General features: G+C 35.0%; 1 protein-coding gene across 9 annotated transcripts in view; it reads right to left on the bottom strand.

Annotated features, from left to right (window-relative positions):
• CCDC88A (coiled-coil domain containing 88A) overlaps positions 1–17410 on the bottom strand; it is a 199204-nt gene that overhangs the window by 36172 nt on the left and 145622 nt on the right. For all 9 annotated transcript variants that reach the window (XM_085019197.1, XM_021087519.2, XM_021087520.2 and 6 more), the window contains exons 14-18: positions 15949–16086; positions 13600–14670; positions 12005–12132; positions 7637–7775; positions 3510–3674 (exon numbers count right to left, since the gene is read on the bottom strand). In XM_085019197.1, the coding sequence (XP_084875323.1) occupies positions 3510–3674; positions 7637–7775; positions 12005–12132; positions 13600–14670; positions 15949–16086 (1641 nt within the window). The remainder of the gene's footprint in view (positions 1–3509; positions 3675–7636; positions 7776–12004; positions 12133–13599; positions 14671–15948; positions 16087–17410) is intronic.

Genomic DNA, 17410 nt, shown 5'->3' with positions numbered 1-17410 from the left:
TAGCTATTAAAATGTTTAAGAATACTATATTTTCAGGATTATTTCTAAATAACAATTCACTAAAAAATTAGTATCAATGGAGTTCCCGTCGTGGCGCAGTGGTTAACAAATCCGACTTGCTCAGTGGGTTAATGACCAGGCATTGCCGTGAGCTGTGGTGTAGGTCGCAGACGTGGCTCAGATCCTGTGTTGCTGTGGCTCTGGCGTAGGCTGGCAGCTACAGCTACGATTTGACCCCTAGCCTGGGAACCTCCATCTGCCGCGGGAGCGGCCCAAGAAATGGCAAAAAGACAAAAAAAAAAGTATAAACAAAGAATCCTCTAGAAAACCAAAATAAAACTTTAATATACAAGGCCTGAATTTGTGTATAATTGTAACATGCAAAAAATGTATAGCTGAATCACAACAGATCACTTATTTATTATATCTATATTATGGAACAAAGACAAGATTTGCTTTATAGGCTTTCAAGTTATATGTACTATTTATCACTATATAAAAGGCAAGTCATGATTTAATCCACATATTATACCATAAAATGAAAGCTGAGGAAGAAAAATGCTTTAAAATAGCTGTTGATATTGTACTTTTCTTTAATTCATTTGATCAAATACAAAGGATTAAAAAAAACTTACACTGGGAAAATAATATGGAATACTGATGTATTTATATACATCTTGACACACCAAAGAGGTGAAGCATTTTTCATTTACATATGTTAAGGACTAGTGTAGTTAAGCTCTTTAGAAACCAAAATGTACAAGCTTAATGGTGAGTCTGGGTACACCTAGGAATAAGAAAAATTCCTATAGTTTGGGAAATATACTCAATATTTGTAATAACCTACAAGGGAAAACAATCTGAAAAAGAAAAAATATATATATATATAATCTGAATCACTTTGCTATATGCCTGAAACTAACATAACATTGTAAATTTCAATAAATAAATAAATAAAATGGTTAAAAAGAACAAAAAAAGAAAAATTCCTATAGTCCATAATGAATAGAAGAGATATGCTATTCATTATAGACTAGAGTAGAAAAGATATCTCAGAGCAGGAAAAATTTTACAATGGAAAAGTATGAACTTAACAAAAATATGTGGTGGGAAATGCACAGAAATCACCAGTCTAACATAGGGTAGCCAACTTTATAACATTATCTAAAATAGCTGAAATACAACAACCAAGTAATTTTTGTCCACAATGGAAATTTATATAGGAAGTCAATGGGAAAAGAGATTTTATCTTAATAGAACTTTGCATGCCAAATTTTCTGAAATATAATTAGTAATCCAAGTGATTGATTTTATATATATGTGTGTATATATATAACTGAATAATAAAACTAAGTATTCATATGTGGCTGACAAATACATAAAAAAGCTCACTAATAATTTTTACAAAATTAAAATATATTCTTCTATCACTTTAATAAAAATTAAAGGGCTGTTAATGAATCAATGCTAATCTTGAAAAATAGGTACTCTATTAGTGGGACTAAAAATTGATTTTTTTTGAAAGGATAATAAAATAGTATCAATTAAAATTAAACATACACAGAAATATATATGTATTTATGCTCTTTGGCCTATCAATTTTACTATCAAGAATTTACTACCCTATGAACATGTTATACATGGATTTTCACTGCAGCAAAATCTAAAAATAACTTAAAATGTCCACTGATGTGGGATTTCTTTAAATAAATTATGGTAACATGCACACAATGGAATATACGGTCATTGAACAAAATGATATAGCTCTGTACCTGCTATAGATAACTAAAATAATATGAAAATAAGATCCCACAAGCGTAAATCTGTAAAAGATGTATAATATATATATGTAATATTTTTTTTTGGCCACGTCCACGGCACGTGAAAGTTCCAGGGCCAGGGATCGAAACTGTGCTACAGCAGTGACCTGAGCTAAAACAGTGAAAATGCTGGATCCTTAATGCACTGAGCCACCAAGGAATTCTGAAATATACTTCTATACACAGAAAAATCACAAATGCTTTTCTGGGAAGATAAACAGTGATTACTTCTGGATGAGAAAGTAGAAATCAATAATGTAGGAGATTAATTTTTGGCTTCATGGTTTAAAGCTTTCAATTAACATTAAACTGAAAAACACTAACAACAACCATAACTATTTCACTTGTTAACATGTAAGTTCTGTAAAGTTCATTCATCTTTGAAGGATAAATGGTTGGTGAATTCATTTGATTATTATCTACTGTCAAGTATTTACTAAACTCATTCAGCAAATATTTATTAAGTATCTGCTATCTTCCAAGTATTGTTCTACATACTGAAGGCACAGTGGTGTAAAAGAAAGACAAGCTACCTGCATTCAAGAACTTTTTTACAGTAGTCAAAGAATAAATGAACGAATAAAAAAATTTAACCAATGAGTTCCCATCATGGCTCAGCGGAAAACAAACCTGACCAGTATCCATGAGGATGTAGGTTCGATCCCTGGCCTTGCCCAGTGGGTTAAGGATCCAGCATTGCCGTGTGCTATGGTGTAGGTCACAGACGGGGCTTGGATCTGGCATTGCTGTGGCTGTGGTGTATGTCAGTGGCTGAGCTCTGATTCGACCCCTGGCCTTGGAACCTCCATATGCTGTGGGTATGCCCCTAAAAAAAAGACAAAAAAGTATTTCACCAATGAAAAGTTCTATGAAGAAACTAAACAAGGCAGTGGTTGGATGGTGAATGATTTAGGCTGGAGATAGCTGCTCAACAAGGGGAAAAGGTCAGGTAAACCTCTTGCAGAAGATACGTGATACGAGACCCCATTGCTGCGAGAAATGCCCAGGTAGGGGATAGAGCAGAAAGGTTCTAAGGTAGGAACAAACAGAAAAGGCCAATATGACTACAATTAATTTACTTATATGCCAGTCACTGTTCTGTGTTTTTCAGATATTAACAGATAATAATAATATTATCCTCATATTAATAATGGTAGGTAGAAGAGTAATATGGTATAAACAAATTCAGAGATATAGCCAGGGCAATGTCAGGAAGGATCTGATTGATACAGTAAATGTTTATCTACATGAAATGGAAAGCTATTGAAGATTTAAGTAGGAAAGTGATAGGGCCTGGGTTTTATTTTAAAAATAACTCTAGGCTACTGGATTGAGAATGGGTTAGACTGGGCCAGGAATGAAATGGGGCAGGCCAGGTAGGAGGACCCTCTGATTGTCCCAATGGGAGATAATGGTATTTTAGGCTAGAGCAGAGATAGAAAGAAGTAGATGAGTTTGGGTTATATTTACAGGATAGAGATGACAAAGCTTGCTGATGGACCTAAATGAGGGTAATGAAGAAATGTATACGATATTACTGGTTTTTCAATCTTTTTAATATTATAAAATAAACTAGTCAAGAAAGTATGAAATGAACAAAGCTACAAAACTAAATTAGGGAAAATTTCTGAGTTATATAGTCAACGATCCCTTACTTCTAGAAAACCTAATTTATACCAAAATACTTACATTTCTTTCCACTTCAATTAATCTGTCTTTAACTTTCAGAAGCTCTCTAGTCGTTTCTTGACTTTCTCGCTCCCATTTGTTATCTTCACCAGAAGTTGGAGGAGAGCTCTGTACCATTCTTTCCTCATCCTGCCTCTGTTTGAGAGCTTCATAATTCTTTTTCACCTATAATTTTAAAATATAGTTGATTTACAATGTTGCATTTATTTAAAATATTTAAATAAGGAGAAATCATTAAGTTTACATTTGGCAATTAATTTGACTCCACAATGGTCTGGTCAATTAGACAGTTTATTTAAAAATGTGATAACATATACGACTATCATTATTATTATCACAACTTACGCTTTGTAAAATACAAATCCTTTTCTCTAGAAATAGTAAATATACTTTACTTATGTGCCATGTTCTTACAATATACTTTGTAATTTCAGATCCTATTATGATGAAATATCACTCAAGTATAGATTAACTGGACATAGACATGCTGCTAAGTACTAACAACTGTTTTTAGGACTATTAATAACTGATTTAGAGATTTCAGAGTTCCCCAGGTAAAGAACAAATAAAGACTTGATACATTTATTATAATTCCCCTTAAAAGATACCTAAAGTAAAGTTGAAGAAGTATCTATGTCTGGCCTTTTAAGAAGGATATGTTGCCCAGAATGACTTGTTATTAACTTATTTATTAAGATCATTATCCACATAAAATTGCTGTAATTCATCTTATAAAGAGTGAGCAATCCACAGATATATATATATATATATATATATATATATATATTTATTATTATCATTATTTTTAATGGCTGCAACCACAATATATGGAAGAGCCAGGCCAGTGACTGAATCCGAGCCTCATCTGCAGCAATACTGGATCCATTTAACCCACTGCGCCCCAGCAGGAGCTCCACAAGGATATATCTTATCTAGGGTTTCCCAGTGTGATTACAACTAAATCATATTTTAAGAAAGCAAATGCAAAACTAACAACTTAGGGACTTCCCTAGTGGCTCAGAGAGAGGGTTTAGGATCTGTCTGTCACTGCCTTGGTTTGGGTCACAGCTCTGGTATGGGTTTGATCCCTGGCCCAGGAACTTCCACATGCTGTGGGCAGCCAAAAACAACAACGACAAAAAATAAGAACTTAGTGAGTATTAACTAATGCTTAACTTAATTGGTCTCTTCAATTTAAATTATTATTATTTTTATTATTACTAGTTTACCCTAGACAACAATTATGATACATTTCTAAATTAACCCCAAACTTTCTAATAAGGTAAGAATATAAATATTTAGAAAATTCAATGTCTAATGCAACCTCAAGAAAGCTTACAGCTCAAACTTTGCTAATATTGAGTTAGAAAAAAAGATACCAAGATAGAATGTAATTTAAATATTGGCAAGTGATCTAATAGGTGTTCTGGGATCCTAATTCTCCATTTCTTCTTTTAACACTCTAATAACATAGATGGATGACATCATTTCCATTCTCCTATTTTATATGAATTTCCCACAGGATCTTTTTTTCTGGGCTTATAAGGGTTAGAAACACACGTAACTATTAAGAAGGGGACCTGAGAATAAAACTCAGAACTTCTTATTTTTAGCCCACTGTTCTTACAGTTAAGTTTCAAAAGTGGTTCCTTTACCTTATATATCATTAATCAGAATAGCTAATTTACATTCCCATAGAAAATGACATACTTTCCAAGGGGTCTCAGAAGCAGCACATAGGTGGTATTGCCTTTTAATTTATTAACCTCTGCCTTTTAATTGGGGGTGTTTAGACCTTTTAATGTGATTACTGCTATCTTTCTATTTGTTTTTTGTTTGTCTGTTTGTCTTTTTGCTATTTCTTTGGGCCGCTTCCGCGGCATATGGAGGTTCCCAGGCTAGGGGTCGAATCGGAGCTGTAGCCACTAGCCTACACCAGAGCCACAGCAATGCGGGATCCAAGCTGCGTCTGCAACCTACACCACAGCTCACGGCAACGCCGGATCGTTAACCCACTGAGCAAGGGCAGGGACCGAACCCACAACCTCATGGTTCCTAGTCGGATTCGTTAACCACTGCGCCACGACGGGAACTCCTATCTTTCTATTTGTTTTCCATTTGTCCTTTCCATACCTTGTTTTCCTTTTTTTCTTCTTCTGTCTTCTTTTGGATTTTTAAATTCTATTTGATCTCCTCTGCTGGTATTTTACTTATACCTCTTTGTCATGCTATTTTAGTGGTTACTTACACCTTTTGCTCATGTTCAGCTTTCATAGTCTGTTCTCAAATGATACATCTCTTCATGTAAAGTATTAAAAGTTAGAAGGTATAATTCCAATTAAACACATGTTTATGGGAAGAAACTAGTCCAATAACACCCTAATTATGCCAAAATGGCTGGAAGTGGGAGACAATGATGGGATTTTTAAATCTCTACCATTGAGACTTGAAGTATATCCTACGGCAACCCATACTCAAACCCACTTATTTTCTGGCTTGGTAGCTTCATGAAACTGACTTTATTTGCAACACAGTAATAGCGCTTAACAGGACAGAAAATTCAGAAAATAAAGGAGATTAATGAAATCTGGCACTAAATTTCACTTTATTTTTTCAGACAATCCTTTACATTAACTAAGCAAAGTTGCAGAATTTCGTCTGCAACAAGTATGTTCCATGTTAATAATGTGTGAGACAAAGACCAGCAATGATGGTAAATCTCAAAGCCAGGGCAGCTCCTGCAGACATCCAATATGAATCTTGACTTCTTGCATCTGAACTGTCATCTGGTGAGAAGACAACTCTCCATTATATGAAGGAGAACACTTGCTAGTGCCCCACTGTCAACTTCTATTTCCTACATGTTCTGAAATGGCTCTAAATGTGGCCTACAGTAAACTTGCGAGTCTGAATGTTTGGTTGAGTGTAAAACCACCTCAGATATGACTACAGAGATGATAAAAGGGAGAATAGACCAGAACATAATTCTACCAGTCTACCAAATACTCTCTGGAATGGGCAAACCCTTCAATTTCAATTTATTCATCAAGGGAAAACAGGATAGAAGCCCCTCCTTGACATACTTCACTGATTAATTCCATATCAAAAGACTTGGAAAAGACCTCCAATTTATGGGATCAAGTGCTTTCTTATACCAAAAACTATTTCCATCTACTTGCTATCCTCACACCCATATCTTTGCCTATCAAAGTGAAGTGTCAGTATCACATTGAGAGCTTTTCCCAATGAAATAAGCTTGCCTCTTCCCTATCCCACTCTCATAATTTTGGTATGTACCCAACTGCATGAGGGACATTCATACATGAAATAGGATTAAATAAATTACAGTGTATAGAAACAGTTTGTTATAAACTACACGAAAAAGATATACTTAAAAATATTCTTGGAGTTCCCATCGTGGCGCAGTGGTTAACGAATCCGACTAGGAACCATGAGGTTGCGGGTTCGGTCCCTGCCCTTGCTCAGTGGGTTAACGATTCGGCATTGCCGTGACCTGTGGTGTAGGTTGCAGACGCGGCTCGGATCCTGCGTTGCTGTGCCTCTGGCGTAGGCTGGTGGCTACAGCTCCGATTCGACCCCTAGCCTGGGAACCTCCATATGCCGCGGGAGCGGCCCAAGAAATAGCAAAAACAACAACAACAACAACAACAAAAGACAAAAAGACAAAAAAAAAAAAAAAATATTCTTAAATTTAGGAAAAAGGAAAGGACTCCCTCTCTCTCTGCACCAACCATATGTTGGTTCCAACATATGGAAATTTTTTTTATGTCTGCACCAACGACATATGGAAATTCTTGGGTCAGGGGTCCAAACAGAGGTGCAGCTGTCAGCCTACGCCACAGCCATGGCAACACTGGAACCTAGGTGCATCTGTGACCTACGCCATAGCTTGCAGCAACACCAGATCCTTAACCAACTGAGCAAGGCCAGGGACTAAACCTGCATCCTCACAAAGACAACGTCAGGTCCGTAACCTGCTGAGCCACAATGAGAACTCCTGAAATGGACAAAATGTCAATAAAATTATGTTGCAACTTTATTTTCTACTTTACTCTTTTCTGTCCAAATATTTGACAATTAAAATTCCTTCCAAGGAAGTCACTTACTGTTTTAAGTTCTTGGCGCAATTGCTGGTTATAATTTGTGGATTCTTCTAATCGAGCTTCTAAGGCAGCAATTTTTTCTTCTTTTATTTCAAGGGACTTCTTTAGAGTAGATTCTAATTTTGATTCCAAAAGTTTGTACCTATTATCCAAGTATAAAAATAATATAGTAAATTACTGGAGATCAGAAAATTATTTTTAATTATATTTATGACCACAGATACTGATATTATAAATAGGCCTTATAAAAGTCTTTTTTAAAAAGAAACAAATTAAATTACCCTTCTTTTTTACTGCCTACTCTCCCTTTTAAACTATTCCTGGTAAAGAAAACACACACAAAAAATTACTGGGTAATCACTGGGTACACAGAACTCCAGATTACAGTCTAGACTGTCAAAAGCAAAAATTAATACTCAAAAAAGGCATCTGGAAGATGTGAGTCTCAAAATAGTCTTTTTAGTTTTACAAGGATAGAATCTACAGGAGGAGGAAGTGGATGGATTTATATTATTAAGCAGTTATCTATGATATTAATATGTAATATATTGATACAAATACATACGAAGAGTTAAGACAAAGTATTCATAAACTATTAAGACAAACTCAGACTTTGTCTTCCGGGTTTAAAGTACTTGCTGAATAGTTAAAAGAGGGAATGATATACTAAAGACACAAGACACTGGTGACAGAACAGGAAAGGGCAGATAGGCTTGAGTGTCAATATTTTAGATACCTTTTTGAATGGTGGATTCATGAATATTATGTTATTTGGGGGTGTGCGTCTTTTTTTTTACCTTTTCTAGGGCCACACCTGTGGCATATGGAGGTTCCCAGGCTAGGGTTCTAATCAGAGCTGTAGCTGCTGGCCTGTGCCAGAGCCACAGCAATGCCAGATCCGAGCTGAATCTGTGACCTACACCACAGCTCACGGCAACGCCAGATCATTAACCCACTGAGCAAAGCCAGTGCTGGCTGGCTCGAACCTGCAACCTCATGGTTCCTAGTAGGATTCATTAACCACTGAGCCTCGACTGGAACTCCTATTTATGTTGTTCTTATTTAAGATTTTTTTCCCCCACAAAAGGGTCAGCTCATGAATATACTTTGAGAGTGAACCATAAACCTGGATAATGGATTAGTATACTTCTTATACCTGAGAACGTTAATGCCTAAATGAAACAACAACGTAAATTACATATATGAAAAATTTTATCATATTCTATCTTTTCTATAATTAATTTGTATGTATATATTCTGTGCTCAACCAGATTTTAAGTTCACTGAGGATATAGAACAAATCTCACTCATTTTTAGTATTGGCTTGAGTTAACAAAAAATTTAAAACATTTAATGAGTATGATTTTAGATATATTAAATTTGTGATGCCTGCGTTCTCGACTGTCCAGACAGAACTTGAAACCTAGGAAACTATACTGAAAGGGAAGACATGGGAAGAAGAGCTTTTAAAAGATTAAGACAAGAGTGATCCCACAGCACTCTGTTCACAACTTCACCACTAAACTTATTTTGTTGCATTTCAATTTATCTATTTATACATTCAATTCCACAATTAGACTACATATTCCTTGATGACAAGAATAAGTATTTTAATAATAACTGCATTTTCAAAGGGGATCAGAGGGAATGACATCAACTGGAAAGATGCAAAAGTTACACTAACAAAAGAATTAGGGATACCATCTGAGGTTAGGGATAAAGATAGATGCAGATATAAATTCCAAGAGGGAGGAGATAGAATGTTTATGTCTGTGAAGTTTTCTTTGTGATGTTAAGGCTAATTTACTGGTTGAGAAAGAAGCAAGTTTAGTGGCTTCTTTTTCTGATCCCCCAGATTCAATTAGAGTTACTAGTGTTGTCAATTCCTCTTCTTAAAAGTTTTAGTTTAATATACTCTTCTCCATGTCATTACAAATAAAAATATGTGGATTAATGAATATACTTAACATCTTACCTACACTATTACAATAGTTGCTTAACCAGTCTCTGTGCCTACAAATATGTACCTGCCCCTTTCTGTCCCTTTTCTAATCTACCTTTATTTATTAATTTTTATTTTATTTTATTTTATTTTTTTGCTTTTTGCTTTTTGGGGCTGCACCAAATATGGATGTTCCCAGGCTAGAGGTCAAATCGGAGCTGCAGCGGTCAGACTGTGCCACAGCCACAGAGACTCTGGATCCGAGTCACATCTACAATCTACACCACTGCTCATGACAACGCTGGATCCCTGACCCACAGATCAAGGGCAGGGATCAAACCCACATCCTCATGGATACTAGTCAGATTCGTTTCCACTGAGCCACAATGGGAACTCCACTAATCTATCTTTAATACACTCAAAATTCCTCAATACAATTTGCCTAGAATGCCCATTCCCCACTTCTACCTTGCAAATTTCTGTCATCCTTCAAAGTTGAGCTAAAACATTACCATTTACTTGATGCCTGATGATCGGCAGATAAAAGTTTTAACTAATAAAAAGTTTAACATAGCTGAATTATATGAAGTAAAGTTTGGGAAGAGGTATCACAGTGTGACAGCCCCGTAAGAGCTGGGTTCAATAAATTTAAAATGCTCAGTTACAGTAGCTACGTGGTTTACTCCCCAACACCCCACCCCACCCCCGGCCTACCACCTTTCTTGCTCTACTTTTTAAATGACTCACACATGGCTAGGTAAAAAATCTGTTGGAATAAAGCAGTGATGCACATTCAGTATCTATACTAAAATGCAGTCAACTAAATTGTCCCTTAACTATATGCTTAACTCAAAAAAATTTTCTCATGCAATACCTATATAGTGTATTAAGATTTCTTGAGCTGATTGCTAGAGTAACAGCCTTAAATTGCTTCTATCTGTTATTACGGAACTTTTTTTTTTGTCTTTTTAGGGCCGCACCTGCAGCACATGGAGGTTCCCAAGCTAGGGGTCGAATCAGAGCTGTAGCCGCTGGCCCAAACCATGGCCAGAGCAATGCAGGATCCGAGCCGCATCTGCAGCTCACATCAATGCTGGATCCTTAACCCACTGAGTGAGGCCAAGGATTGAACCGGCATCCTCATGGATACTAGTCAAGTTCATTAAACACTGAGCCTCAACGGGAACTCCTAAAGAACTAACCTTTAGAAGTACCAACCTATCCTATTAACTCTGAATGTTCTCAAAATAACATAAATAAATCCCACATAATCAGCATTAATTTTTACTATATACACGTATTACATAAGATATACTTACTAGAACAGAAATAATGGGTAGACAACAAAATAAAAATTATATAATTATAAAATTCCAATGAATTAAAATTTAGAGTACAAAAAATGGTACTTCTTTTTTTTTTCGGAAAGTTGAGAGTTAAGTTTTATTTGGGACAAAAGTAGGACTTAAGCCTGGGAGACAGCGTCCCAGGCAGCCCTGAGAAACCACTCTCAAAAACAGTATTCTTGGAGTTCCCTTCACGGCTCAGTGGTTAACAAACCCAAGTAGGATCCATGATGATGCAGGTTCGATCCCTGGCCTCACTCAGTGGGTCAAGGATCTGATGTTGCCATGAGCTGTGGTGTAGGTAGCAGACGTGGCTCAGATCTGGCATTGCTGTGGATGTGGCTGTGGCTGACAGCTACAGCTCCAATTCGACTCCTAGTCTGGGAACCTCCTTCTGCCAGGATGTGGCAAACAAACAAAACAGTAATCTTAACAGTATACAGTTCCATCATAGCTGGAATCATGTGGCCAACTAGATGCCAAACAGTAGACAACTTGAAAATCCAATTAACTTTAAGGCTAAAATCCTCTTTAAGGCTAAAACTGAGCATTCTCAAATTCAAGTGTATGTAGGTTTTTATTCCGTTTGTCAAGCCTTAGTTTTCCACATTATTTTTATACCTTAATTGTTTCTCAGTATATTTGCCTTTGTTTAGATTTCCTCCATTTCTCTTTAAGTTCATATTTTGGTACACAAAATAATTGAAAATTAAGGTATTTAAGTACATGATTCAAATAAAATTTAACTTGCTTAAACTGAATGTATATATCATGAGACAGTGCTTTGTTTGCTGTTAATGTCTCATTCCACTTTCACAGGCAACTATAGCTTCAGATCTTCTGTTACCTGGGTGGGTGGCATTTTGTTTTTCTAGTATACAACATTATTTATATAACAACATTTTGGCATTTTTTATCTTTATTTGATTTATAATTTTTTTCTTCTAGAACTTTCTCTAAGTGAAGAAAGCCAGAAACAGGGTGAAATACAAAAACGTATCCTGTAGCTAGTACAAGGAAGAATCAGTGTTTGAGGGAAAAAAATTTTTTTTGCATTGTTTTTCAAAGGGACTTAATACTCACCTGTCATCAGTACTTTGCTCATCATGTAAGAGTCGCTCTTTATTTAACCCTATCTTCTCAAGCTCATGAGTTAATTTTTCAAGATCATTATTCATTTGTTGAGTCTTCAATTTTTCACTGACCAAATCCTTATTTTAAAAGTAATGCAAAATTCACGTAAGTGTTATGAACATAAACATCTAAGAAATTCAGCCAAGATTCAAACTACCACTATCCAGGAATACATGTAATTTAATCCAGGAAAGATAGCAAAGCTGTTGCCCAACTTTTCCTTCATCAATTAAAAAAAATCATTAAGCAAAATTATAACCTTAGTTTAAAGAGTATTGCTTTCCTTTTTTTATGTTGCTAATACTTCTTTTAAACTTTTTAGTGTTTAAAATGGGAATCTCGTACTTATGCGTGCAGGAAGACAACATATCCATTAACTTTTAAATAATGAACTAGAACTTTAGTGCATATTTCTTCCTATGAATATATGTTGGATACAACACCCTTCTCCCATCACAGGCACTCCTATCCCAGTGGAAGAGGCCTAAGATATTGATCTGCATAACTAGGAGGAATTCTCAGAAATTCAGGGGACAGGAAACTACTGTTGATATCGCTAAGACTATAGAGTTCCTGTGTGGTTCAGTAGGTTAGGGTTCTTGCTCTTGTGGGGGTTTCATCCTTGGCCCCAGAACTTCCACATGCTGCAGGTTCAGCAAAACAAAACACCCTACAATACATGGCATACCTATAAAACTGTAGAACAACAGAAGGAAAAAAAAAGAAAGGATAATAACTGGTCATTTCTCAATGCCTCTTTGGCAGAAAGGCAAATTCCCCGACATGAGCTTCTGCCAGAATACTAGCAAAAATATTTTGAAATTTAATTTAAAAATATACATAGTATAGCATGGGGATAGCAAAAAAGAGCCAAGCATGCTATCTTCTGAACTACACCAACCATTTATTGCCAATCTACTCCTATAAATTTCAGAATTCTTCTCTCCACACAGATCCAACCAACTACCAATTGTTCACTATTGACCAGTTACCAGCTGTTCACTGTTGACCTTTAAATTCAACTTGATTTACATTCTCTAGCTTAGAGGTCAAAATTCATAGAGCTTTGAAGTCTGAAAGATCTGGACTTGAATCCAGGAATCCAAATCTGTCATTGTGATCCTAAGTTACTTAGTGTTACCGAAACTCAGTTTTTTAATCTAATGGAAATAACACTTATAAAGGATTGGTTGTAAAAATCATTCAGTACTTGGCACACAGCTATGATTCAATAACTAGTAGCTATTATAGTCAGTAAGAGTTTTGATCCAATACTTTCATACTACTTTGAAATATAAGTACAAAATTATAATTTAATAAATAAGTCAGATACCACATGGGAACACATAGAACCTTATTACTACAATTTCTTAAAAAGTGCAATTTACATTTACTTCTTAGTTTAACACTTAGACACTGTTTCTAGCTTTAATTTCAAATTTCTACTTTGAACCATAAATGATGCAAGTTATTGCAATAAAACTTAAAGAAGTCTTCTTAAAAATATTTTAAAAATTGTTTGAAATTTAAGTAACCATAGTTACCTCTCGTAATGTAACCAAAGTTTTTATATCAATAGTTGCTCTTTTCACAAGCTCCTTATTTTCTTTCTCTAATTCCTTTAGACGAATGCAGGATTCTTTATAAATACCAATCTCTTTGAAAAGGGCTTTGTTTTCTTTTTCTAAATTTCCAATTTTCACATTATTTTCTTCTAATGTGGTATCTTTTATTTCTGCTTGCTGTCGGAGTCTCTTATTTTCCTTCTCCAGTTGTTTCTTATCCTTTTCCAGCTGAGAAGTCTCTTGCTCTAACGATTTGTTTTCTTTTTCTAGCTGTTCAAGTCTTTTGCTAGATATTTTTAACTCTTCTAGGTTTTTTTGCAATGTTTGATTTTCCATCTCTAAATCTTGTAGTTCACTTTCCAGTTGCTGAATTTTTTTATTGCTGTTTTCTAGAGCTTTCTGTAGCCTTTGATTTTCTGTATCTAAACCCTGGTAGCTAACTTCCAGGCGTTCTGTTTTCTTGAAAGATGCTTTCATGAGCTCTAAACCTTTCTTAAGTTGTTCTTTTTCACTTTCTAATTCTTTATTTTCTAGTTGGAGCTGAGCCATTTTCATGCTTGCACACTTCAAAGATTCCACATTTCTTCGCAACTCTAAGTTTTCCTCATCAAGCTGGGAATTCTCTTTTTCTAGGGATTCTAACTGAAAAGTAAGGTTTTTAAAGCTATCCAATGTTTTTTTAAATTTCCTATTTTCCCTTTCTAGCTCTGAATTTTCTTGTTCTAAGGCCTCAACTTTTTCACAAGTAATTTTTAAATTGGTTATCTTTTTCTGTAACAATTCATTTTCCTTTTCAAGATGATGCAACTCATTTTCAAGTTCTTCTGCTCGTTCTCCTTTTTCTTTATAATGTTCCAATTCTTTTCTAATTTGTCTTTTTTCAAATTCAATCTTGCTTAGCTTGCTACTTGTTTCTTTGATAGATTCATGCAGAATTTTATTTTCCTTTTCAATGTCTTTCACCCTTGCTTCAGCACTTATCTGAGAGCGCTGCCTTAAGGAGGACACAGTTTGATTCAGATGTTCATTTTCCTGTTCTAATATTTTAATCTAATTTAAAAGAAGAAAGGAGAAATTTTAAAACTTAATTGAACATCACCTAAATATTTAAAGACTCACAGTTTTCCCCCTCCAAAAACTAACTGGAAAATCAGACCATAAAAAGGTGTTAAAATTGTCTGTCTTAATTTTAATTCTGACAAACATTTACGGAGAGATCACTCCGTGTATGTACAGCCAGGTCATTAAAGTTCATGTCCTTAGGGATTCCATAATATGATGGAATAGACAAGAGAGATGTGTTTAATATTAACCAAAATGATTTTCAGATCATTTGTGGCTACATGCTTCAAATTCAAATATGAGTACAGGTGAAACATACACACATCTTTTTATTATTTTTTAGCTTTATTGGAGTATAGTTGATTTATAATGTTGTGTTGTTTCCAGGTGTAGAGCACAGATATATTCTTGAAGATTTAAGTTTTTACTTTCACTCAATAAATTTCGCAATGCATATACACAAGGAGGCCTCAGTAAATATTTGCTATATTATATGCATATATACACTGGTGTGTATTTGTGTGTATTCATTCCCCAAAAGAATTCTAATTTGGAAATATGAAGAGAACAAAATCCTTGGAACATTTTAAAACTAATCCATCCAATTTATAGTAAAGCTTCTTAAGGTTCATTGTGTTAAAAAATCCCCTGAGAACCTTGAAAAAAGTGGAGATTCATGCTTATTAGCTCTAGAATTTGTGTTCTGTAACTCTAGAAAGATCTATAGTTTTATAGGTGGCCTGAGGAATATACCTAGATAATATAAAACCATTTTATACTTCTAAAGATTAGAAACTTTAAAATAGCCAGTTACTTAATCTATTCAGTTCTTAGTTTCCTCAAGCATAAAATGAGAATGACCAATAAACACTTGAAAGCAAATGTCAAAGTATCTAAGACAGTAGCTGCCACCATTTGTCCCTCTCTAGTAGGGTCAGAATATAGCTTCATTTTGTCCCAACTTCATTTGGGGACTTTAAAAATCTGCAGTCCCATTTCACTGACCTTTGAAAGCAATTCAAACTTAGGTATTGCAAAATTTCTTCACCACATAATTATTTAACACACTGGTAATTTAAAAACTTTTAAGTTTTCCTTTCAATTTTACAAAAATGCATGGGATAGAAAAGTTGGTATAACCAAGATCTAAAAAGTTCTAAAAATATTTCCATTTAACATTATTATAAACATTTTGTTTGTACAAACTCTAAAATAACTTTTGTTAACAAAATTTAAAATATGTTGCTTAATAGGAAATTTATGAACCTGTCTCTCTGAATTTTCTCTCAGTGTTTCAATTGTTTTTTCAAGCTGAGCTTTCTCCTTCATTAGATCCTTGCTTAAATTCTGACAATTCTGAAGACTTTGCTTTTCTTGAATAATCTCATTTTCGAGAATTTCAACCTGGAGAAAACGAAATCACAAAATAATGTATCATTAAATATTCTGCAAAAAAAGAAACAATGAAATGAAAAATAAATAAATAAATAAATATTCTTCAATAGTGGAAACGTAAAAATAAAAGCTAATCATTGAATAAAGAAAAAAATATAGGAGTTCCCATTGTGGCTCAGCGGAAATGAATCTGACTGGTATCTGTGAGGACACAGGTTCGATCCCTGGCCGTGCTCAGTGGGTTGAGGATCCGGGGTTGCCGTGAGCTGTGGTGTAGGTCGCAGACTCAGGTAGGATCTGTTGTTGCTGTGGTTCTGGTGCAGGCCAGCTGGTACAACTCCGATTCGACCCCTGGCCTGGGAACTTCCATTTGCCAAGGGTGCAGCCCTATAAAGACAAAAAGAAAAAGAAAAAAATAGTTTTAATACTCAAATGATGAACTTTAAGAATTTCATAAAAAATTCAAGTAGTATCTCAAGCTAATTTTTGCAGCTATGTAACGTGTACAGACATAACTTTCTTATCTTCTGGATCTTCGAGGGCAAATTTTTTTTTTTGTTTTTGGTCTTTTGTCTTTTGAGGGCCGTACTGCGGCCCAATGTACATACCTTCATTAAAAAATACTTTATTGCTAAAATTGCTAACCATCATCTAAGTCTTTAGCAAGTTGTGATCTTTTTATTGGTAGAGGGTCTTGCTTTGATATTGATGATTGCTGGCCAACCAGGGTGGTGGCTGTTGACAGCTGGGATGGTTATGGCAATTTCTTAAAATAGAACAATAAAGTATACCACATGGCTTGGCTACTCCTTTCATGAACAATTTCTCTGTAGCATGCAATGCTACTTGACAGCATTTACCAACAGCAGAACTTTTTTCAAAAATGGAGTCACTTCTCTTAAATCCTGCACTGCTTCATCAACTTCATATAATATTCTAAGTCCTTTGTTGTTATTTCAACCATCTTCACCAATAGGTTCTATCTCAAGAAACCATTTTCTTTGCTTATACATAAGAAGCAGTTCCTAATCCATTTAAGTTTTATCATGAGATTGCAGCAATTCAGTCATATATTCATGTTTCATTTCTAATTCTGATTCCCCTGCTATTTCTTTCACATCTGCAATCACTTACTCCAGTGAAGTCTTGAAACCCTTCTGTGAGGGTTACAACCAACTTTTTCCAAATTCCTATTAATATTGATATTTTGACCTCGTCCCATGAATAGTGAATGTTGTTAATGACATCTAGAATGGTAAATTCTTTCCCAAAGATTTTCAAACAACTTCGCCCAGATCCATCAGAGGAATCACTTTCTATTGCAGCTACTGCC

Source organism: Sus scrofa, chromosome 3, assembly GCF_054392235.1.
Source record: "Sus scrofa isolate SSC_HxYL_T2T_F1_AM1 chromosome 3, Sscrofa_HxYL_maternal_Yorkshire_Landrace_v2.0, whole genome shotgun sequence".
NCBI lineage: Eukaryota > Metazoa > Chordata > Mammalia > Artiodactyla > Suidae > Sus > Sus scrofa.
The sequence above is the reverse complement of the archived record's forward strand: the minus strand, read 5'-3'. Positions and strand labels throughout refer to the sequence as shown.